At 36.5% G+C, this 25,783-nt stretch overlaps 1 protein-coding gene across 1 annotated transcript in view; it reads left to right on the forward strand.

Moving 5' to 3' along the window:
- Nucleotides 1-25,783, forward strand: part of MMP16 (matrix metallopeptidase 16) — a 182,881-nt gene that overhangs the window by 82,468 nt on the left and 74,630 nt on the right. Inside the window, exons 2-3 of the mRNA XM_005150847.4 lie at nucleotides 8,117-8,265; nucleotides 17,576-17,698. Of these exons, the coding sequence (XP_005150904.1) occupies nucleotides 8,117-8,265; nucleotides 17,576-17,698 (272 nt within the window). The remainder of the gene's footprint in view (nucleotides 1-8,116; nucleotides 8,266-17,575; nucleotides 17,699-25,783) is intronic.

Raw genomic sequence — 25,783 nt, forward strand, 5'->3', positions numbered from 1 at the left:
ATATGATGGTTGTCAAAGTAGACCACAATTCTTGCAAAATGTATACCAGAAGCGAGACTGTGAGGCTATCAGGAAAGATGTTGCAAAATTGCAAGCAACTCTTCGTTAGTTTTAGATTCATAAACAAAATATGCTGAGTATTGAAAGAGAGTTCTGTGCAGAATTAACTTCCTGGGTTGTATTTTCATCTTTGAATGTGACTTTTTTTCCCTAAGCTTACAACACTCTGCTGGGTTGTTATCTCCAAGACACTCTCGATTTTTTCAATGACTGTGGGTGACTGCTAAGAATTACTCATGATTTTTTCCACTTTAGCTTGTCAAAATATTAAATTACTCACCCCCCCCCCCCTTTTACATAGGGGTTTTCAGTCTTTCCTGTGTATAAACTATTTGTTCATTTCACACTGAACTTGGTAAGTGTCTATTTGTGATGAAGGAATCAACTCTCTTTCTTAGTTTGTTAAGTGTAGCACAATGGGACTCTGTTGCTTTTTGTAGTAGACTATCTGACTTAAACTGCATAAATACTAATAATTAGTGTTTCCATGTTTATATTTCCTTATTCTGTGCCAGTCCTTGGGCTCTGTTTGGTAGAGTAACATGGAATAAGGCCCTGAAGAGGGGCCCAAGAAAGATAGATAATATTCAAGGATCACCTCCTCGAAGCTCAGAAACCATGCATTCCAACAAAAATAAAGTTGGGCAGAATGCCAGGAGACCTATGTGGATGAACAAGAAGCTCCTGGACAAACTCCAGCACAAAAAGAAAGTCCACAGAGGGTGGAAGCAAGGACAGGCAGCCTGGGAGGATTACAGAGAAATTGTCTGAGCAGCCAGGGGGCAAATTAGGAAAGCTAAAACCCAGACAGAATTCAGTCTTGCCAGGGACATCAAGGGCAACCAGAAAAGCTTCTATAGGTACATCAGTGATAAAAGGGATAGTAGAAAAAATACGGGCCTTCTCTGGAAGGAAATGGAAGACTGGTTACCTGTCATATGGAGACAGCTGCCTTTTTTACCTTAGTCTTCCCCAACAAGTGTTCTAGCCACACTGCCCAAGACACAAAAGGCAAGGGCAGGGACTGGGAGAATGAAGAACCCCCTGCTGTTGAAGAAGATCAAGTTTGAGATTATCTAAGGAACACATCTGTGGGTCCTGGTGGAACTCACAGAGGAAGTGCCTAAGCTACTACTCATTGTGTTTCAGAAGTCATGGCAGTCTGGAAAAGTCCCCACTGACTGGAAAAGGGGAGACATAATCCCCTTTTTAAAAAAGGAAAAGAGCAAGACCCAGGGAACTACAGACTGCTCAATCTCTCACTTTGCTTCCTGACAAGATCATGGAGCAGATCCTCCTGGAAACTATGCTAAAGCACATGGAAAATAAGGAGGCAATTTGCAACAGCCAACATGGCTTCAGTAAGGGCATATTATGCCTGACCTACTGGCACAGGTTAAGAGGGGGGCCACGAATACAATTAGGGAAATGGTGCACCTCTCTTGCTAAAACAGGCTGAGAGATGAGCTTGTTCAGCCTGGAGAAGAGAAGGCTTCGGGGAGACCTCAGAGCAGCTTCAAGTACCTAAAGGGAGTTTACAAGAAATCTGGAGAGGGACTTTTTACAAGGACATTTAGTGATGGAACAATGTACACGTAAGTAAGAACACCCTTGAGCTTCTACTCTAGGCTGAACAGTCCCAGGTGTCTTAGTGTTTCCTCGTAAGAGAAATTCAGAAATTCTTTGATCACATAAATCATTTTCATAGCCCTAGAAAGTCTGTTGGGTATTTTCTGTTGGTTTGTTTGTTTGGTTGTTTTTTTGGGTATTTTTTGTGTTTTTAATTGGGGGGGGGGGGGTTGTGTTTTGGTTTTTGTTAGTGGTTGGTTGTTTTCCTGAGGCATGGCTTACCAAGCCCAAATATTCAACACTGGATCCTTAGCTCTGCAGAGCATTTCATATTTTCTTAGAAGCTATAGAAATTCTAGTAAGATGAAAGGATAGTGTATCCAAAAATGTGCTCTATGATTGATTGTTTACATCTACTAGAAGTGTTAGTTTTATTTGTGGAAGTGTTTCCACTGGTCTGGGTGCATGCCAGATTTCTGCAGGGATTTCTTTTGGTGAAGAAAATTTCCTTTTCCTTAAGCAACTGACAAATAAGGTCCCCATTCTGCAGTCAGTTATAAATGTGCATACTGTTACAGGGAAAGATGAAGGTACAAAGAGTTTCTTTCCAGGGCAAGGATTTGTGTCAAAGTTGTTATACCACTAACCCAATCCTGGTACAGACACTCAGCAGAAGTAGTGAATGAACAGTGTAACTCCTGTCTTTGGAGCTGGGTAGTATTTGATCCCTGTTCCAAGTGTATTTCAGAGTCTCTCAAGCACAGTGTTACATGCAGATCCCACATCTGCCACTTACTGATCCGTCCCCACCTTCCTGGGATTTTCAAATGGCTTTATCCTGATGATCCTGGCTACTTTTTTTGTGCCTTCTACTCCTTCTGCTCTCAAGGTATATTGTTTTTAACATGCACAAATGTGTCAGTAAAGCAAAATATTTAGAATATTTAAAACTTCAATTATAAATTAGAGGAAATCAACCAAACTGTTGTGGTTTTGGGTAGTTTTATGTTATTTATTTTTATTTTGCCTTTTATTTTTGCCACTCCTGGACTCTTGAGTTTGGTACAAGTTATTAACCAGGCAAGTCTTGGGGTTGCAATCTTTATTCTTACAATGGAATTACTTCTCATTGGGAACAGGAGATTCCTTTTTAATATTTCAGTCATCGTACACTTCTGTGGGGAAATTCCTGACACTGTCCTCTCTCTCCTGACTTCATATAGCAAGAGACATACAAGATTATGTATTGGTAAATCTGGTTTGCACTATCTGACACTTATATAATATGAATGTTCAGCTTCATACCCATTTTGTAGCCAGAACACAGGAAAAGCAGTAAGCATATACATACTAGAACAATGGAGATGATATTGAAACTAATTTTGAGCTGTGTAGTTGCAGCAACGCTAAACTCAGTGGGGCCTAATTTGTTTTCTTTGGCCCACTGTGAGCTCAACTCTGCTAATTCTAGTACTGCATCTAAGTATTTACTGTAGTGCAGTCTGCCAGCTAGACATCCCACAGTTTTCTGAATCACTTAGTGCTTGTTACGAATACTGTAGTCCACAATAAAGATTGACACCTTTAATGTGTCTAAGACTGTGCCAATAGCACATGTACATTGCTTTTTGAAGGGGTTGTCACAGTAGTTCACAAGAAAAGAAGTTGTTCACTTTCTAGTTTAGGTCATTGCAGAAATGAAGTTTCCAGTTGGTATTATGACTCTTTCCTTCTGGTACGTTCATAATGACTAAAAAGATCATTGCTTGGTCTGGAGATGTTTCCTTCTGTTTCAAATCTTTTCCACCCTGTTACATGTTTTCCAAGAAGTGGATTTGTTTGTGAGCTTCAAGCCATTCCAGATGAATGCATTCTGAACATGCAGGCTCTTGTTTTAGCTGTTAAAGATTAGTTGTTCTGAATTACAGCCATAGGCAGCAAACCAGCCATAATCATTATGTTATTGTATTATCTATCATAAATCTTATTCTAATTCTGTGGACATTTCTGATTGGCTAGGTTAGACTCTTTTCAGTATATGTTCTTGTTACATGCTTTTTTTGGAATTATTTTTCTCACTAGGTAAGTATCATAAACCATATATCCAGTCTGTAAATTAATTTCAGTATCTTCTGTTAAGAAGAGAAAAAATCACCAGTGAGGAACTGGTGGCATTAGAAATATGAGGTAGGAAAAACAGTGGAAGACTCTCTATAATGCTCTGTGTAAACACTTCTGTGTCACTTTTCTATCTATCTGGCTATCAACTTGTCACTGAAAAGTCAGTATTAACTGTAATAGGTCCATAATTAAAACACACCACTAGCCATTGGCCTAAATGGAGAAATGATGTGGTCACATGGATGCTAATTCTGGAGTCAGCTTATTTCTCCATGCTGTAATAAAAGCCTTCAATCTCTCTTCAAAATGACATCAGCACTTGACCTGCTAAATCCTATGGTGATCAGTGTAAGATTCTTAAATGTATGTTTTTAAAAACATAAATCTCCTGAATTACGCAGACATTTCAAATAATTTCGCTTACAGTGTCTCTGGTACAAGTGTATTAAAAACAGAAGTCAAAATATTTTGAAATTATGAAATCTCACCATTTTACTCAGTACAGATAGGAATTTTGTTTGCATGATAAAAATCTAAAAAATGGAATAGGAATACATGAATAATAATGATATGCAGCTGCACAAATAACAATTATAAAATTGTTTTGATCCATGCTTTATTAGACTGATTTACTAAGCTTTCTGGTTCACAGAAAATAATTGTACTGTATCTTACACTATGTACTGTTATTCAGGAACATTAATAATTTGTTGATAATTTCTATCTTAGAAATCAGCGCTCTGAAACTCTGATTATCTTAATAATATTCTGGCTTAATCTTTAATGATAATATATGGGTTTTCTTTTTTCTTGGTAATTTTGGTGTCATCAGACTGTTTTTTAAGACCATTTTTTCCTGTAACAGCATGCACATTTATAACTGAGGAATCTGAGGAACGAACAGGAACCAGGTTTGTTGTCTCTTAGCTTCTTCTGTGATCCTTTCTCAGCAGGACAAAACACTAGTAGCATTACTAAATGCTACTAGTTTTCAATCATCTTGCTTTCGGAAGGTCATCTGACTTTCTGGTATGTTGGCTGTGTCTTCTAGTTGATATTTTGAAGGCTGAAGGAAGACCCAAGTGGTCTCCTTCCTTTGCTCAATAGTAGGGAATGACTATTAGGCATAGAATCACAGAATCACAGAATCATTAGGGTTGGAAAGGAGCTCTGGAGATCATCTAGTCCCACCAAGTAATAGAATCGTCCTGTATTTAACTTGCATTTATGTCTTCTTAGAAGGCAAAAGACTGTTGTCTCCTGATGTTTCTGAGCCACCTCTCTTTTCCTTATCTGTGTCTACAGAGGTATGCTGCTAGATTCCAGTTTGTACTCTCTACTCCACTTTTCCCATGAGCAGTACTCCCCAAGTGTCCTGGGTTCAGCAGTAGCAGTCATTTTTTTCTCCTTCTTAGTAGCTGGTGCAGCACAGTGTTTTGACTTTTGGGCTGGGAACAGTGCTGATAGCACCTATATTTGTAGTTACTGCTCAAATGTTTACTCTGGCCAAGGACTTTCTGAGCCTCATGCTCTGCCAGGGAGGAGGGGAGGCCAGGAGGAAGGAGAGACAGGACACCTGACCCAGGCTAGCCAAAGAGGTATTCCATACCACAGCACGTCATACCCAGGATGTAATCAAGAGTTACCTGGAAGGGCTAGAGTGCTCTGGGGGTTGGAGGAGGTATGGGTTGGTGCTCAGTCGGTTAGGGTGGGGTGAGTTATGGGTCGGCAGCTGGTGAGGTGTCATATTCTCTTCACTGGTTATTTCCTTTATCATTATTATTATTGGTAGTATCAGTAGTGATTTGTGTTATATGTTAGTTATTAAACTGTTCTTATCTCAACTCATGGGAGCTACATTCTTTGGATTCTCCTCCCTAACTCTCTGAGAGTTGGGGGAGAAAGGGAAGGAGTGAGTGAATGAGTTGTGCGGCTTGGTTTAAATCACAACACCAAGCTATATATTCTGTCTCTCTCTTAGCTTTTTTAATTCAGATATCTGAAGGTTCAGCTCCTGGTAAATTTGATTGCTTGTAACTCCATACCTCTGTCTCCTTCAGTTATGCCACAGTAAGGATGGTTTTCAGTGATGATATGTGGCCTCACAAGCCTACCAAGCAATTTCATGTACTGCTTTCATCAAGAGAGCTTCATGAAAAGCCCTGCTCTGTCTGCATACCAAATTCATGCTGAGAAGGTGGCAAGATAATGTCATTTGAGACAGCAGTGGCATGCTGCTCAGAATAATTTTTCTTCCCTGACTGATCACTTGTTTTAATATCACTGACATAAGAAGATGAATCTCAAAATAACACCATTCTTAAATACACACTTTTTTAATATTAATTCAAATGGACTCTACATGCTACATTGAAATCAACCCCTTCTGTGTCAAAATGATTTTTTCCTTCCATGCTCTTGTTTCCACATACTGCATTGCTCCTGCAAACCTTCTAGCTCAATCTGGCCTTTCAAAGCTATCTTCCAATAGCGGAAGGAAAAACAGACTTCCTGTGCAAAGCAACACATAAACTAAATCATGTGTGTGATCACCCAAATCTAGGAAAAATCTAGTGTTTGTAAGTTCGCTCTTGAAGCTGAAAAGCGCAGGAAGTCAGGAGTATATAAAGTTGGATATAGGTACTGAGTGTAGCAATTAATTTATACTGGAAATAACATCTTCCTGCCTATTAGACAAAATTTTGTTCTTATTCTAAATGGCTCTTGTATATAGAAGTAGTGTGAAGGTGGAAGAGGTTAGGCTGGATCTTAATCCTATTTGTACTGTATCTCCCTGCTGTGTGGGGCTTACAAATGTCGATGAGATTATGTCTGAACTGCATTATGGGAGGGTAGACCTTTTTAAATTAGAGCTATCTGAGCTCATACTCTCAAGATTTCCCCCATCTTTAATGCCAGTTTGATTTTTTCATTTACACTGAGCCAGTGTTCACCTATAATGCACATTCAGTATCAGTAAAGTGAGCCATAGCAATGAGTTCACCCATCTTGAGGTTCTTCACAGGGTCTGTAAAAGTACACCACCAACATGGTTAACCTCCTATGGAACTGAATTGAAGACCCTGCAAGGTAACCTTAAGGCTGAAAATTGCAGACCACACAGTCTGGTGTTAGCCTGTGTATAGACAGTATGTATAAAAATATAAAAAACTCTGAAGTGTTGTATGAGGCAGACAGAGCCCACAGCACACTATAAGGGGAGAGTGGGTGGATAGCATTCATTAATGGAATGATTCAGAATCCATGAACTGGGACTGATATGTTTGAGAGAAGTGGCTAAAACTTTTTTTTTTTTATTTATTTATTCTTTCCTTATAAAGCAAACTTTTTTTGGGTCACAAGTACTTTGTTACTGGGGAAGCTGCAGCCATGTCTTGGTGATTGGCAATATATGTACCTTTCATTCTAGTGAGTAGTTCCAGTTCTTAGATAAAAAGTGAAGACATTTTAAAAGATCTATCAGTGCACTCATTGCCTTAGAAGTCTTACAGTGTGTTTTGTATAGCCTAAGTTTTGAGACTGTTTAGAAACATTAAGATAAACACAGCTACTCATTTAGAAACATTGCCTCAAGAGGACAGTGTGTTTCAGATGGTTTTTCCAGGTGTTCTTAAAGATACTGTCTTTAATCCATAAAGCTATCAGTTATTTGGACATACCTTCTCCCTCTCATTTCTACACAGTTAAGAGCATAAACAGTTGACATTGAATACATCTTGATTTAAAAAGGAAGATCCTCTTATCAGGGAGTTTCCTGTAAGTGGGAACAGACTGCTACTTCCCTATCTCTTGGCCACCTGCTTTGCCTATAAGTATGTAATTTTGATAGTCTTCTCAGAAAGCTGAATGTCTCCCCGCTCCTCTCTTTCATATTCTTTGAGAGATGATAACAATATAATGTAACTGTGTGAAAACTATTGTGGATTTATTGTTGTAGTTTGTGAATATTATCATGTATCCTGTAGACAGTCAATTAGATGTGGCATATATTGTAGATTTTATATTTTGTCTGCTTAAAATTTTCTTGCAGTGCCTAGAGCCATGGTTAGGTGCTTTAGTTGTAACTTCAAATAAATAAGTACACTAAAAATAATTGAAGCAGGCAATTTCAGATAATAAAGAGAGCTGGCTTCTGGGTAGTCTTAAAACAGCAGTATCTTTCATAAAGGAGGTTAAATAAAAGACTCAAAGAATTTATTCTTTCAAAAAAAAAATCCAAATCCCCAGACTAATAGGATTTATGCTTGGTGAATTAGAAGTTTCATTATATATGGTACAAAATTACTAGGGAGCATTTTATTTACCTCTAATTTCTATTTAATAGCCACTGCACTTGTCATTGCAGGTATGGTTACAAAAGTATGGCTACCTTCCACCAACTGACCCCCGAATGTCGGTGTTGCGCTCTGCAGAAACCATGCAATCAGCTATAGCTGCCATGCAGCAGTTCTATGGCATTAATATGACAGGAAAAGTGGACAGGAACACAATTGAGTAAGTAACCAGTACTGAACTGCTCTTGACTTTTCTGTTTCAAGCAGGGTAAAATAGAACGGGAAAAACATTACACCACATGGAGCAGGGTGACTGGGATATTCAAATAGCGTTGCAGATTCAGATGGGGAGTTAAAATGTTTCTCTTGCTTTTTTTTTTAACATCCTCTGTATTTCATGGCAGCAGGTTAGACACCTGCCTAACTGCTGTCTGCCTTTGGGCAGGTGATTTGTAAAGAAAATGTTTCAGGGCTACCTGAAGAAAGGGCCATAATTTTATGAAAGGGGAAGTGCAGAAATCTATTCAAAATCGACAAGAATTCATGGTATGTCTTTTCTTACAGGAAAACCTCTGGTGTAAATTTCCTTATCCTCATTAAAAAAAAATTAGCACACTCCATTAGCCTATTCATTTGATAGTTTTCTGTGAGAAAAGACCAGATGTGGTCATTTTAGCATGCTGTAAAATTGGAATAATTTTGTGTGCCCTTTGCAATTCTGAGTTTTGTAAGGCCAGCAGTACTTTATTGTCAGACTGAACACAGAGAAACTGTGAAACAAAGCTATTAAAAGGCATTTCCAAACAACTCTACACTATGCCAGATTTTAAAAATGTGATGGGAAAATGATAGTAAGTATTAGTGTACATGTAAGAAAATGCATCTGGGATTAAAACAGCAGGGGAAGTATTTATACCCCTGTACTTGACACTAGTGAGGCTGCACCTTGAATGCTGTGTTCAGTTTTGGGCCCCTCACTACAGGAGAGATACTTTGTTGCTGGAGTGAGTCTAGAGAAGGTCATTGAAGAGCCTGGAGCATAAGTATGATGATGAACGGTTGATGGAACTGGGGTTGTTCAGTCTGAAGAAGAGAAGGCTCAGGGAGGACCTTATCACTCTCTACAAATTCTACAAATACCTGAAAGGAGGTTGTAGTGAGGTGGGCGTTGGTCTCTTCTCCCAAGGAGCAAGTGATAGGACAAGAGGAAATGGCCTCAAGCTGTGCCAGGGGAGGTTTAGACTGGATATGAGGAAAAAATTGTTTGCTGAAAGAGTTGTCAAGAACTGGAGCAGCCTGCCCAGGGAAGTGGAGGCATGTAAAAGATGTGGAACATAAGGATGTAGATGTAGCACTCAGGGACATAGTTTAGTGGTGGACTTGGCAGTGCTAAGTTAACGATTGGACTCCCTCTTAAATGCCTTTTCCAACCTAAACAATTCTATGATTCTAAGATTTTAAGTGCTTCCTGGACTCATTCCAAGTAAAATGGAATAAAGGTTATTTCAGGATTTTAGAAAAAGTTACTTTATTTGAAAAGTAAGCAATTATAAAATAGTAACAAAATAGTACTGTCACTAGATACTCAACTTTTACTTCATTTGAATATGTTTCTGCTACTTCTCTAAAATGCTTTTTAGTGTATGTGTGGGGAAAATCCTCTGTCATTTTCCATTTACCAACCCTAACCCAATGTGTCATCTTTCATTATTCTTTTGTGGTAAAGTAGGTGGCATGAATGATTTTTCTATCATTTAGAGTTTAGAGAAGAGACTACCCAAAATGCTGTCAGGATTGGAAAAATCATTTTATTTCACTGGCACATGTATTATTGCATTGAAAAGCAATAAAGCAAAGCAGATTTTAGGGCTGCCCAGAGGGAAGGTGATTTGATTGCACATCCCTCAGTTTAGGAATTTAAAGGGCCTTAGAACATGCAGTCAGTATCAGTAAACGCCTTGTTAGAGAGCCATGCTCAGAAGTATGTTTAGGATTCAGTCTGCAGGGTGGAGAGACTGGGCTCTTTATAGGGCTTCAGCAATTGATCCTTGAGAGAGTACTCTACCTGTCACTAGTAGCCTTTTAAAGATACATTAGTGGCAGCTTTGTGAGAGTCAGTATGTTTCACTAAAAGGAGTTTGTTTGTAGTACCTAAAGAAAACGTAAAAAAAAGCAGAGGCCATCTCTTTGTTTAGAAAAAAAAAAACATCTCTTTGTTTAGTGAGTTGAAAAAAATGACACAAAACTTCAATTGCAAAGGGAAGAGGTTTATGTTTGCTAAACTGGACGTATTGGCCAGCATGTCAGCAAAGTTGTCTCACTTATTCTGCTATGTAGGAGACAAAGGAATCCATCTATGAAGCAATCCAAAACATCATTTTTACAATCTGGTGGATATTAAGTCTTACAAAACTTTTGATACATTATTTTCTTTTACACACAAAGGCATATTAGCATGGCAATTCTTAGGTACATATAATTCATGCTGGATGAATTCTGCATTTAGTTACATATTTGGAGTTACATAAAGTTGAATCAAGTTGGGAACAGAACTGATTCTTAAAGACTTGTATGAAGACAGGCTGAGAAAGTTGGGGCTCTTCAGCCTGGAGAAGAGAAGGCTGCGTGGAGACATCATAGCAGCCTTCCAGTATCTGAAGGGGGCCTCCAGGGATGCTGGGGAGGGACTATTCATTACGGACTGTAGTGACAGGACAAGGGGTAATGGGTTGAAACTTAAACAGCAGAGGTTTAGATTGGATATAAGGAAGAAATTCTTTACTGTGAGGGTGGTGAGGTACTGGCATGGGTTGCCCAGGGAGGTTGTGAATGCTCCATCCCTGGCAGTGTTCAAGGCCAGGCTGGATGAAGCCTTGGGTGATATGGTTTAGTTGAGGTGTCTCTGTCCATGGCAGGGGTGTTGGAACTAGATGATCTTAAGGTCCTTTCCAACCCAAACTATTCTATGATTCTATGATTCTATTTACATTCATGTTAAGAAAAAATCTCATAAAACTGTGGCTTCAAGTTACCATCAGTTAACACTAGTGAATATTCTTAGGATGTATGACTGTATAACAAAGGATAATTATTATTTATTTTTAGTTAATTTATGGCAGTATTTTGTAAATGTGTGAAATAGTTTTCCCTTTCATTCTCACAGAAAGTATGCATACTCTCTTTTGGCCAGAAAGACCTGATAATTTACTATTGTTTTCTCTATGATTAATATGTTATAATCACTTACAATGCTGGGATTACAGAATAAAAAAGTACAGCAGGAACCTCATAGAAACAATATGTTATCATCTTGTGCATGAGGATTTACCTGCTTCTCAAGCATATTTTGAAGACAGATTATGATTTGCCTCTGTCTTCAGAAGGATAAACAATTAAATGAAGTTATAGTAAGAACTTGATAGAGACCAACTTTAGGAGTATTAATAAAGAAATAATGTCCTGCAGCATCAGGATCAAAAGTCTCCTGGGTGGATTTTATTGCTCTGGAAAAAAAAAATCCCTCAATGAATGTTTTGGCATGCATAAATATGAACAGTATTCATCTTCCCCTTACTCCTCATCATTCCTTTTTTTTTTTTGCTATAGTTTTTTGTTTGCTTCTCAAGTGGCTTGAAAAGCATGATGCTTACTTATTGCTGGGGATAGGGAAGAATAGTAGAAAGAGATTTCAATATAGTGGTGCTAAGATATGAGTAATGTTCTGAATACAAGTATAATGACAATGGGTAACACAATGAAAAACCTGACATTTGCATGGGGTATCACAGTATTTTCTGTGATTCATTTATATATTACCAAACACAGTCAATGTATCCCAGTCTTTCACATCCCTAAACCAAACATGCTGAGTAGGAAGACTAGAGTAAATTAGTTATCTAATTTGTTGTCTTCTATTAAAACTGCAATACATGTTAATTTCCAAAATATGTTTTGCCGTTTAAAGACGTATATTACAAACTTATTGGTATACAGATGGAATGGTTGTGTATAGGATGATGACTAAAGCTGTGCAATAGTAACAAACCATTTGTTTTATTTTAATGTCATCCTTTACAAATGAATGGCAACTGCTTATTCAGATGAGCTCAGATGAGCTTCTAACCAATTTTACATCAAGATTCATAATGAAGGTATAATCATATTTATGTGGGATCTCTGTTGTTTATATATTAATTATCAGTCACAGAATAAGCATGACTGATAAATTTTGAGCTGTTGGAATTGACTCAGTGGTCTATTGTATTTGTAAACGTTTTTGTTCAAAAGCAATACATAACATCTTGTACCCTCAGCAAACATTCAGTGAGAATGAATGTCTTGCGGACAAGTAATTGTCAGTAGCAAGGCTAAAAGTTAGTATTTTACATCAATTTTTGACTCTCTCCTCACCAGAAGTTTAAGGGTACCATTCCATTCAGTAGTTTTCTTAAAGAAATGTTTATATTTTTTCCATCCACTAAATTGTCAAGTTAGACTCTTTTTTTTTTATAACTGTAACTCTTCAAAAAAAAAGAAAACCAGAACCTACCAACACTAAAAACGTCATACAGGCTAAGCAGCAGTCTTGATCAAGGGCAAACGAGAGGAAACATTTAATCAAAGATGGGGTCTTTGTGAGTTTTGATTCCGTGTTAAACCAAAACTTTTCCTGAAGGCTTAAGAAAGTGAGGAGACAGGAGGGGTTTCTCTCAGAGAAGTTCAGTTTTAGCTCTTGCTCCAGTAGAACAGTTTTGCTGCCTATTTTTATTTTAATCTTCTCAGATTTTCTTTGAATATAAATTGTTTTAATTCTCTTGACATATATAGCTCCTCAAGATTCACACTAATGGAGCTAAGAGCGGAACTTGATGTGACATACTCTACAGATAGACTACATTAGTCACATTTAAGCCCCCTTAATGAGTACTGATAAAATATTAACCTTGAGGGGCTGCTGCACAAAAGTTTTCTACAAGTTCAGAAACAAACAGATGCAAGACAGACAAATTAATAACCCATATTCACCCTATTAAAAATGAAAACTAATTGTTTTTTTTTCAAAAAATGAGTTTGAACAAGCATTCGAGAACATGGAAGACTTTGTTGTTAAAAGCAGTTGTATTTGGAAAGAAATGGAAATTAGTGTTTTGTCAATTCCCGCACAGATGGAAGACTGTATTACACACTAAGTATAACCAAGTATCACGAGCATTAATTATTAGCGTGACCAGTAGGTCAAAGGAGGTGATCCTGCCCCTCTACTCTGCTCTCGTGAGACCTCACTTGGAGTACTGTGTACAGTTCTAGTGTTCTCAACATAAAAAGGACATGGAACTGTTGGAGCAAGTCCAGAGGAGGGCCACGAGGATGATCAGGGGACTGGAGCATCTCCCATATGAAGACAGGCTGAGAAAGTTGGGGCTGTTCAGCCTGGAGAAGAGAAGGCTGCGTGGAGACCTCATAGCAGCCTTCCAGTATTTGAAGGGGGCCTACAGGGATGCTGGGGAGGGACTATTCATTAGGGACTGTAGTGACAGGACAAGAGGTAATGGGGTGAAACTTAGACAGAGGAGGTTTAGTTTGGATATAAGGAGGAAATTCTTTACTGTGAGGGTGGTGAGGTACTGGAATGGGTTGCCCAGGGAGGTTGTGAATGCTCCATCCCTGGCCGTTTTCAAGGCCAGGCTGGATGAAGCCTTGGGTGATAGGGTTTATTGTGAGGTGTCCCTGCCCATGGCAGGGGGGTTGGAACTAGATGATCTTAAGGTCGTTTCCAACCCAAACTATTCTATGATTCTATGATTAAAAAAAAAAGAAAATATATGTGCCAGAAGTTGTTAACATTTTGCGTGATTTCTGTGCTAGAAAATACTGAACTTGGTACTAAGCACGTAATTATTTCTCTAAAATTCTGACTGCTAAACTTAGCTAAGATCTAAGTGATAGATCTAGTGGTAGTCCAGCTCTTCAGCTACAAATTGCATTTTCCCTTCAATTTTACATGAAGGTAATTTCCTGAAAGCTAGTGAGCAACTTGCACAAAGGCTTCTGTTTGATTTATGTTGGGATTTACACTTTGTGTGAACCACAGTCGCAGTTTTCATGTAAGAACAGTAAGAACATTAGTGGGCCAGACAGCACAACAACATGGAACATTCCTTACCCATCCAAACCAATCAGGAATCAAGCATAATGTTCTTGATAAGTACATACCACTTCAAAATCAATTCAGGAACAAATTGTGACTGCTTGAATTTCATAACATTGTTTTGGGCTGTGCTTTGTTTTTTTTTTCTAAAAATGGGTTTTCAGTAGTTCTAGTAAGTTAACACAATGTTGAATTTTTAATCCATACTACCTACTGTTCTTGACTTTTTATATTAAATCCTAAGTCTAAACCATTCTATGCTAACATTATTTTCTGTAAGATTATTGAACCTTTGACATACCTGGAGAGTTTATCTCAATGACAGCTTTGAAGATTAACTTTCAAATTCACAGCCTGGAATATTGATATTTGCTTGCACCTGGTTTGCCAGTGGGCAGACCTTCTTACTAAAATAGGTCACCATCAGTTAAACTAAATAAGTTAAACTTCTTTATGGGGGGAGGCAGTTCAATTGATTTGAAGTCATTGTCCTTGGAACGATGCAACTATAAGTGATACATTATATTTACAAGACCTTGACATTTTTGTACAGTGTTTCCAGAAAAATATAATAGTTATTTTTTTGCTTTATTCTTTGCATCTTTCGTTTGATGTAGTTATGTCACTTTAAGGTGAGAGCAGTGGTCATTTGTTACATTTATGTCTTCTTCTGCAATGTACGTGTGCAGTTTCAATAGCATAATTTATATATACCATATAATTAAAATACATGGTAACTGCATCCTGATCTAACAGGCACTGCAAAAAAATATTACTGACGTGTCTAAAAATTTTCTGAAGTCTGAACCAATTTTAATCTCATTTGCTGAAATGTATATATGATATATTTTTACTAAGAAAAGAACTGCCATTGGGTCTATAACTAAAAACTGCTTCTTTCATTCAGTTTCTTTTCTTATTAGAGCAAATTAAACCTTTCAATAATATTTCATCCCAGAAGTAGCTAAAAATCCTCTTTGTTGAACTGACACTTCTAAAAAAACCCAGAGGAACCTGTAGTAAAGTTGGAAGGTGTTTCAGCAAATACCGATGGGGTAAATTTCTATAAATTGTGCAGTACTGTCTTTGCAGACACAAGGGAAAGAAGATTGTCTTCCACGAAGATACAAATGATAGCCAGCTCTTTTATGTGCCACACATACTTTGTAATTATTCTGACCACAAATTACAGAAATAGTTACTTGTTTCTTAATTGAAACAGGAGACTGAACTCCAGGTCTTCAGTTCAGGTAGTCAAATTTATAAGTTTTGGCTTCCGCACTTTTAACTTGATGGGTATGTCACCCCATGAAAGTTGTTACAGATACCTCCATCAGTCTTTATCAGTAAAAATGGGGTGTCCTGCCATCTTGGTACCATCAGTAGAATTTTGTGGTTTCCCACAAGCTAGCGAGCTTAACTCCTACTTACACATTTAAGCAATACTTTGCTACAGCAAACATCCATGACTGCAGCATATATGAAGTGGTGTAAGTCTGGCTGTACTGTTAAACCTCTTAACACTGATTTATTAGTGTGGCTTATTTTCTCTGGATTATCCCATCTCTGAAAATTCATTCAGTATGCAATATGGTTTGTCTTGTATTAGTAGGTGTAAAACTTTCAATGCACATCTAATTCTTTGAGTACAGAACTGAAAAATCAATTATTTCATTTTACAAGGGCATGTAAGGATAGGACAAGGGGTAATGGCTTTAAACTGAAATAAGTTAGATTCAGATTAGATATTAGTAAAGGATTCTTCACTCTGAGGGTGGCAAGATCTTGAAACATGTTGCCAAGAAAAGCTGTGGCTGCCCCATCCCTGGCAGTGTTCAAGGCCAGGTTGGATGGGGCTTTGAGCCACCTTGTCTAGTGGAAGGTGTCCCTGCCCATGACTGGAGGTTGGAACTAGATGAGCTTTAAGATCCCTTCCAACCCAAACCATCCTATAGTTCTATATTTCCTTGTATTGTATAGTTTTTTATACACACACACACTCCTCCTTTGTACTGTAAATATTCAATTGATGTTTTTTTTTTTTTCTTTTGGACAAAACAAGATGGTTTTCTTCATTTTGCATATATTGAACTAATAATATCTACCAGAAAAAAAATGAAAGATAGTTGGCTGGTTGAAGGTGGTTTTGAGTTTTTGCTACCTGCACATGTTTTCAAAGGAGATGACATTTAAAATGACACACATACAGCTGCTGTGAGTATATTTATTTATGAAACAAGGCTTAAAGGCCATATTAATGGTCAAAAATTCATTTGTGCAAGCCTGAATATAGGGTATGACTACTTTTGTGGTAAATACCATTGGAAAACTATAGCTTTTACATCAGTATTTATTTAGCATTTTGGAAATAATGTCAAATGAACTGGAAAAATAACAGAGGAGATTTGTCTTATGCAGTTAATGTCTTTAATCTTACTGCCTTCCTGATGGTAAATTCTTCTGCAGCTATTCAGCTCATATAAAATAATAACTTTAACTGAGTTTTGTTCAGTTTTACTCGAACTAAATAATCCTTACTCTACGAGTGAGAAATCAATGTATCAATGATACTGCTGTTGAACTTATGCTTTTGAATTATATATCATCCTAATTTTGATATATTGAATGTTACTGTGAGAATCAGGCAGTTCTGTGGAAAGCCTGGTGCTGCTGCAATGGTCATCTTTGTTGTTTGCAATTTAGAGGTTTTTCAGCCTGACTTTGATTTAACTATACTTAAGCAGAATTCTTGAGTTAAGTATCCACACTAAGTGCTTACAGCTGCAATTAGATACTACTCATTGTGTAAAAAGTGTAAAAGAAGAGCTTAATAGTATCATAAAAATAGTAGTTTCAGTATCTTGAATTAAAAAAAAATAAAATTCTGGCAGTTGACTGGGCTCTCTGATTAAAGGAATTCGAGACTTATTTAAATATACTGTCAGTGAGACAAAAAAGAAGGATTAGAGAATGCAGAAATTATTTTAGGAATTAGTGCTTCGACTAATCTTTGTATATATGCTTTATCTTCACCTTCAGGAAGCAAGCTAGTAACATAGATTATAATTACCTTGAATGATTCAGGATAAATTATTGCTGTGAAACACTTGTCCAGTTGTGAAGTCTTTGTTCAGAGGTTACAGCAAAAGAAAAGTAGGAAAAATAGCAGCAAAGAAATTACTTTCTGAAGGTCATGTGATACAGGGAAGTTCTATGAACTATACATCTGATAACAAGTGTTACTTTTGTTAGTCATTGTTGCATGTAGACACAAAATTGATAAAACTGTAACTTAAAAAATTACAGTATTTTTATTAATTAGATTCAGTGGTTATGATTTCTCTTTCATATTGCTTTAACTCTGTGGTGCTGTTTCTTGTAGCTGGATGAAGAAGCCTCGATGTGGTGTGCCTGACCAAACAAGAGGTAGCTCCAAATTTAACATTCGTCGGAAACGCTATGCGTTAACAGGACAGAAGTGGCAACACAAACATATCACTTACAGGTACCAAATATATTAATATAAATATATAAATGCCACTAGTAGTTCTAATTTTAAATTTAAAGTATATACTAATTTCTGAAATATTTTTCAGTATTTTGAGAAGTTTATGATTAAAATGTTGATATGAATAAGTATGTTTGTGCTCCACAAGAACCGAATTATTTTTGTGGATTAAAGTTGCAGGCATTTATTAACTTGTATATACTCTGAAGCTTTCAATATTGATTTAACACCCAATATTATCTTACAAACCTCTTGAAAACTTCTCAGGGAATGTTGCTCTGAAACTAGGACCACTGTAATGAAACTCAGATCTCAAGTTTCAGTATGTAAAACAAGTTACTGAAAGGAGTTTTCCTCTGCAACATATAGGTGTGTACAGGTCTCTTCTAAGTGCAAATGAATTTGATTATAATTTGGTGAGTCACTGACCCAACCATTTCCTGCTGACATGATGGTGGGCAGAGGGGAATGTCCCGAGTGTACTTCAGTGTAACTCTTGAGTCTGGCATGTAGTTTGCACAGTATGTTGCACACTGTCAAAACTGATCTTGTAAGGTAGAAGCAATCTGTATTTGCTAGAGGTCTGACACACAAAGGAAGTGTCATGTACATAATATAAAATCCATAATTTGTCCATAATTTCAAGGATTCCGATACAGCCTGTTTGAAAATTTGCACAGCCTTATTGGGATTCCTGTATTATCTAACAAGGGAAAGTTCTGAGGGATAATATAGTTTTCAAATTCATTAACTGGTGCTCTTATTCATAAACCATATAACTATTACATTTTAAGTTCATAAGCTCTAATGGTCATATAGACTTTTCTTCATACCACAATGAAGAGATAATTTAAATAGTAATCTGTGTCAATGCTATCTATGGCTTAAGTCTGAATTAGAGAATTCTAAGGCATTACACACTGATATAACTTCAAGTTATAGAGAATCGAGTGCCTTGAAATTAGTATGTTTAGCTCATATTGGCTGGAGTCCTTTATTGTCAAATGAATTAGTGCTAGCTGGGAGCTTCGGTACACAATTAAAAATCCTCTCTGTCTTCTTAACAATAAACTATGTTATTTCTGTGATCTGAATGATCCGTACTGTGTGGAATATGGAAAGAGAATTTTTCTCAGATGTTTAGAAACTACACTGAAAAATTAGAAAATACTGAATTAAGAAAAAAAATACAGAATACTGTTGATTCAAAGTATTAATAAGATTCTTTTAATAAAAAAAAATGTTAGTGTACAGGTACAGAGGACTGTTTAGAAAATACTTTCTAAACCAAGGAATTGCCCCTTACTAACAATACTTGTCACAAAGTGCGTATATGATGAATTTCCTTGGCTGCATTTTGCTTATGAATGAAAAAAGGTCAGCTCTGTGTCCAAACTGAAATGATAACACAAATTTTGCATTTGATGACATTCACACTGAATTATTTTTTTAAATATATGGCTATACTATTTCAGCATCAAGACATGAGGATTGTCTTTTCACTAAAAATGAAAAGAATAGGTGGAAATAATGATTATCTTGTTTTTGTCATTGATGCCGAGAACATCCTTACTTGAATAATTTTGCGAATAGCAGAAATGTCTACAATCTTTATATGATAGCAATATTCTATGTTTTGATTAATTTGTACCTGACTAATATATTTTGAAACCAGTAGCATTTACGGGGTTGAGCTGCACTTTAATACATCTTTTTCCCTATGTACATATACGGCCCACAAGACCTACAAATGGAAATGCCAAACTATGTGCTTTAGAATCCTACCTCACCATTTTAAGTAATTAAAAAATGTTGAAGTTCTTAGCTCCTTGATAGCACAGAACGCACAGTAGTATGGAAAATGTGTGCATATTTATATTGAGAATTGATACCTCCAGATGTGGAAAGCATTCTGAGTGACATGGTGAACAAGTTTTCAGGGCTCTCTAATAACAGATGTTTTCAAAATGACCCACCCATGAGTACTTTGCATTCATACTTACATGTTTTGCTGGAACTCTGATGATTTACAGCTGCAAATCTAGAAAAATAGTAATTTGAACAAGACACATTACTTGTTTTCTACAATAAAGTTCTCATAAACTGTTAGACTACCATAGGGCTTCAGTCTGTAAGGACTAATGGGACAGGGATTCCTGACACTAAGCATTAGCTTTTGTAGTAAGTATGGATGCAGAAATAGATGTTAATTAAGGCTCTGTTAACATTCTTAAGTCATTATAACTTCATCGCTTACCAGTCAGAAACCATAAAAGATGCAATTCTAGTGAACCTAAGGATACACAGGAAAGTTTCCTCTGTGTGGTATCTGCTAGTGTAATTTTAAGCACTGTTTAGGAATCTGGATAAAATGGAATGCTTCAAATGCTGAGTGTTGATTTAAGCATATTTATCTCTCTGTTAAAGCTTGGTGCTTTCCCAAAGTCCAACTTAATGAAGGTAATACCTGCATTTTGTTTAAAGAAATATATTAGTAATAATATATACCTTAACATTTCTAACCTCTGAACGGAAGGAGGGAGAACATGTAAAATATACTTAATAAAAGGAGATTAAATTACACTGTGGTGGTTCTCAAATTTATGCAACTAAAAAAGTCTATATAACTGTGATTGTGAGAGAGGATTCCTACATAACAATCAGTTAAGCCAAATGGCTGTGCTCTTCCACAGTGTAAATAACAAAATAATGCTCTTCATTATACGTATTTTTAATGCGCTTTCATAAAAATTTGAATATTGTAGAATATCCGCTCTCATTTCTTTCGTATCAGCCTACTTCATCAGTCCTGAAATAATGAAAAATTTTGATATCAATATGCTGTAAATGTAAATGTTTATTTTGCATTTTATTAATTTTAAATTACAAAGTAGTGAATTATGACATAGGATATTTAGAATATCTTTCTTATAAAAACTTTTTCCTTCAAGTACTTTGCTAATCTTGGTTTTGTATATTGTATAGCTCAGATTTTGTCACTTTTCATCTCCTTTTAATGAATTATGGGAAGACTATTATCCATGAAGCTAAAGAGGCAAGAGAATTATGAATTCTTTCTAAATGGCAGCAGTAGGTTGACTTTTAATGTGGTCACAGAACAAGGAGATCAAAAGCAATAGTTCTGACTTAAGTTTAATCAGCTGGAGCAGGAGCTTTATGAACCAAGATCACATTTTACCTGAGAAACATTCTTAGGTTTTAGCTACAAAGAGTTGGCAAAGTGAGACTGGAAAGAAGTTGAAGCTAAGAAACCCCACATCAGTGAGAGATTAATGAAGCAACTTGATGGGAAGTATCTCTGGGAAAATGATGATGCAAAATGAAACATAGCTTTGGCCAGAGGTAAACTGTTATTTTCAATAAAAGTAACACTGGGGTTAAAAAAAAAAATAAAAAAAAAGCTTTCATCCAGTTTAGGTTTGATTAACAGCAATAGAAATGCTAAGGTAGTTTCAACAAATTATTCAAATGTAAGCTATGTTTCAACTCATTTTAACTTAACTGTTTCATATCTAATGCAGATCTCTAATTGGATGTCATGGTTTGAGCATGTTTTGAGGGTGTTTTTTGTTCAAGGTTTTTTTTTCCAGCCAGGTGGGAGGGGAGTCCGGGAGGAAGGAGAGACAGGACACCTGACCCAGGCTAGTCAATGAGGTATTCCATACCATAGCACGTGATGCCCAGGATGCATTTTGGGAAAGAGAAGGCTGGAGGGGTAGAGGCTGGAGCTGGGGAGGAAAATGGAGGAGGGAGCACATGGTGCTCGGCCAGGCAGGGTGGAGTGAGTTATGGGTCGGTGGCTGGTGGGGTGTTGTATTCTTTTCACTTGCTGTTTGCTGTATCATTATTATTTGTAGTAGTAAATGGCAGTAGGGGTTTTGTGTTATGCCTTAGCAAGTAAACTGTTCTTATCTCAATCCGTGGGGGCTACATTCTTTGGATTCTCCTTCCTAACTCTCCGGGAGTAGGGGGACTTGGTTTAAACCACGACATTGGACTATGTCAAACAGATTAGTAACAGCATCTTTCTACCTACTCAGCTGAATTTCCTGCTCTTTTATCTTCTGTGTACTTTCTTTATTTCTTTAGAATGGGATTTCCAGTTTGTGCCTTTGGTCCAAGAAAATACTGGAATGTTTGAGAGAAACTGTGTTAAAGAAATATTTTCCCCATTCATGTTTAATGGATATATATCTATGTTCTAAAACAATTAAAATATCATCTTGCATCATTATCATTACTTAGTGATTCTAAAACTGCTTATTACTATCCAGTCAAATCAGCACAACAGGACAGAAAAGTATTGTTAATCTTGTACTCTGCATTTAATGCAGAAATGAGCATAGAAACAATTTTTAAAAGTATTTATTATATACAGTAGAGAACAGAAGTATCAAGGTCTGCAGGCCATAAAGTAGTCTGTCACTGAATTATTAAAACTCTTGTGGAGGCCCTTACTGCTAAGGTAAGCAGTAGTAATAAGCTTTATGGATTTCAAGCTTTGTCTAACCTCTGCTGAACCACCTCTTGGGTCTAGCTCAGCTCTGAAGGTTTAGTTTCTATACAGAATTGTAGCAATTTACGTGAAAAATATAACGAGCTGTTCTACTGACAGCTCAGGAAGGAAAAAAGGAAACAGTGAAATTTAATGGCAAATATGTGCTACTTAATGTACTGTATTTAAATTTCAGATGACTGATTTTACACAGCCAAGTGAGGTATATCCTGACAGCCTTGCAAGGCTCCTGAAGCTGTTGCAGCCAAAAATGTGTCACTGAAACATGGATATTTTTTTTGAGGATATTTTGGTGAAGGAAGGAGAGGGGAAGGAAAACCCGAAATTTTTATAAAATCAGTAGGACTCAGAATTTCAGAATAACAGTCTCAAAAACAGAACTCCTCAGGCATCTGTAGACATAGTAAGTCAGTGTGAAAAGTGTATCACTGGTGAAATCTTGTTCTTGTGAGAGACATGGATTTAAAGCTGTAATGCCTAAAACAACTAAAAGGTTGAAAAACATGTTTGCATCGAATGTCAAAAATAACCACTAAATACTGTATTCAATTGATTCATGTCTGTGTTTGTCTATGAACAACGGTTTTCAAAATTGATACAAAGCATCATTCAGATTACTAGTTTGTAAAAAAATTGCACTGAAGTGTTTTATCTTACAGATCATCTTTTGTTTACTAGAATACTAAATTACTGCTGGTTTAGTCAAGGTCAACATTGGATCTTTCTCCCTATTGAACATGTTTTCTGTGAAATAATAACCAGACTTAGAGTTTAGGAAAATAATACTTGGGAAATACTGTTTCTCATTGTGATGGCCTTTGTCTAATGCTGCCACCTTGCAATAAGAGTGGTTCTCAGTTGGCATGTCCTTCATTTATTTTTTTAGCTCCATTATCTGTACATGTTGAGCATAAAATAACTGATTTCCTCTTTTTTTGTTACCAGTGACAGTTACCACTATTTCATGTGACTGTTGGCATTGAGATGTTGAGCCAAATGTAACAGGAAAAGTGTTCATGGAAAATTTTACTATCACAGTGATATGTCTAAACTGAAGACTTTTAAGAGATGGGTCCTAGAATCTTTGGTAGTTGATGGATTGTCTGTAAGGATTCATCTTCTTACTGTACTTTTCCTTTGGAGGTTATATAATCCATATCATGAAAGAAATATGAAATAGCTTGGATTTCATATGTCTACATGGGTGAATTATTGAAGCAAAGTTCCCACCTAGACACCTTTAACATTCGTGTTACACACACTGTTGGAATTTGCCATTTTAGGATTGAACATGTGTAGTGTTAAACACATTAAAATGGACAGTCATTTTCTGGAAATACTCTCATGGTGGAATAACTACTGATTTATTTCTTTTAGGGCTATGTTTTCCAGTGTAATCTTGCCCTCTCTGGGAGGTTGTTTTGGAAGCCAGAAATCTTTCTTATTTTAATACAGACTGTTGCTTTGAAAAATCTTTATTCTTTGTGATGAATCTTGAGATTCATTGCATATAGGATACTATTTTAGAAGTTATTCAACAGCTTGAACCCCCTAGAAAAGGTCTTCCATCGTAATTAAACACCCCTAGTTAATGTGTGTGAAACTAGCACAATGGCTCAATTTTTCATTTGTAATCCATGACTAAAACTTATTTTTGTGCCCTGGAAAAGCAAGAAAATGTGAAGTGATAAGGTTTAAAATGTGACTCAAAACCCTTTTAGACCAAGTAATTAATCAACTTACCACCCGTACAAAATTCCAATCTGTTTTATCCATTTCCTCATATCACATATACTAGCATAAAACCATCCTTTTGCTCTGTTTGTGTAAACACAAATGTATGACTTTGATCCATACTATGATTCCTAAATACAAACCAATAAAATAAACCTGTATCTTTCAGATGAAATTTTCCTATGTCAAAATGCCAGTTATACTATATTTTCTATGAAAGACTGTTGATCCATTTGCTGTATTCATTATATGTAGTGAATAACAGAGGCTCATGTACGATATGTCAAGAGGGAATGGTTTTGCACTGAGAGAAGGTAGATTTAGATGATATTAGAAAGAAATTCTTTACTATAAGGGTGGTGAGACACTAACACAAGTTGCCCAGAGAAGCTGTAAGTGCCCCATCTCTGCCAGGCTGGATGGGCCTTTGAGCAACCTGGTCTAGTGGGAGGTGTCCCTGCCCGTGGGAGGAAGTGGAGTTGAAATGAAATGATCTTTAACGTCCCTTCCAGCACAAACCATTCCATGATTCTATGAGCTGCACTTTAGACAATTTACATGCTTTAGAGAGCACACTGCAAGATTGATTCAGAGCAAATTCCTCAGCATTGTAAGTGGTATTCTTAGCGTAGCAACAGGTTAAATGTTGTAAAGTTTTTGGTAGTGGCAGTGTAAGTATGCCGTTGTGAGGTGTTTTGATTTGGTTGCACATGACACTCTGGTTGCAAAATACTGTACACTGTCAAGGGGCACAGGGTGAGTAATTTATGAAACTGCTAACTAATACATCTCAAAAAAGCATTTCACAAAGGAGGGGCTTTCAGAGAGGGTTTCTGCAGGCACTGGTGGTAGGTCCAGAGCATCTAATATTTTTTTTAAACACCTGAAAATCAACACAACATCAGTAATAAAATTAGTAATGAGTAAATAGGTATGAAGAGCATCATACAAAGCAATTTGAATCACGTGATATTTGCATTATATAAGGTAAGAGTATGCCTACAGATTGGAGGACTTTTTCTCTCTGACTGCAAGATCAGTACATCAGTACTTTGTAGTTCTGACAGAGTAATTTTTAAAGAACATTGCAAAATTGGTGTAAGTTAAATGAAAATTGCAGAAAATGTTGAATAGGATGGGCAAAATGTCTTATAATAAGAGATTTAATGAGTTCAAACTTTTAATTTCAAAGAGACAACAAAAAGGTCATGACTTCGGAGTGCAGAGATGTCTTTTAAATGTCTTTTCTTTAGGGAAAAAATATTCTTCAAGCTCCCGTATGTGAAAGAGAAAGGCAGAATAAGAACCAATGTTAACAGCCTGATAATTAAGGGAATAGACACAAGTATGTAATGACTGGTTAAATCACCTTTGGAACAAAAGATCAAAGGAAAGTGTCGATTCTCTACAGTATGCTATCTTCTAATCTGTTTTGTTATCTTTTTGGGACACTCATACTAGCTAAACAGATATAATGCCTTGGTTAAATAGCATTATTGGACTCAGTATGAGAATATTTTTGAGTGGAAGTCAAAATAGGCAACTTTATGTTTCCTACATGAACCTTTGAGCAAAATATACATGTCAAGTCAAATCTATAAAATTTGATTTGAAGGATTTATTTCCACTTACATTAACTAACAATATAATATAATCAAGCACATTTAATCCACTAAGTGAATGAATCATTCCACGTTTATTCATGAAAATATTTTCATTCTCCGCTAACATGTCATGCTGTGATAAGTTGCATTAATCTTACATATACTCTAGAACGATGTCATTTCTGAAATTTATGCTGGACATTCTGT

Source organism: Melopsittacus undulatus, chromosome 1 (assembly GCF_012275295.1).
Source record: "Melopsittacus undulatus isolate bMelUnd1 chromosome 1, bMelUnd1.mat.Z, whole genome shotgun sequence".
NCBI lineage: Eukaryota > Metazoa > Chordata > Aves > Psittaciformes > Psittaculidae > Melopsittacus > Melopsittacus undulatus.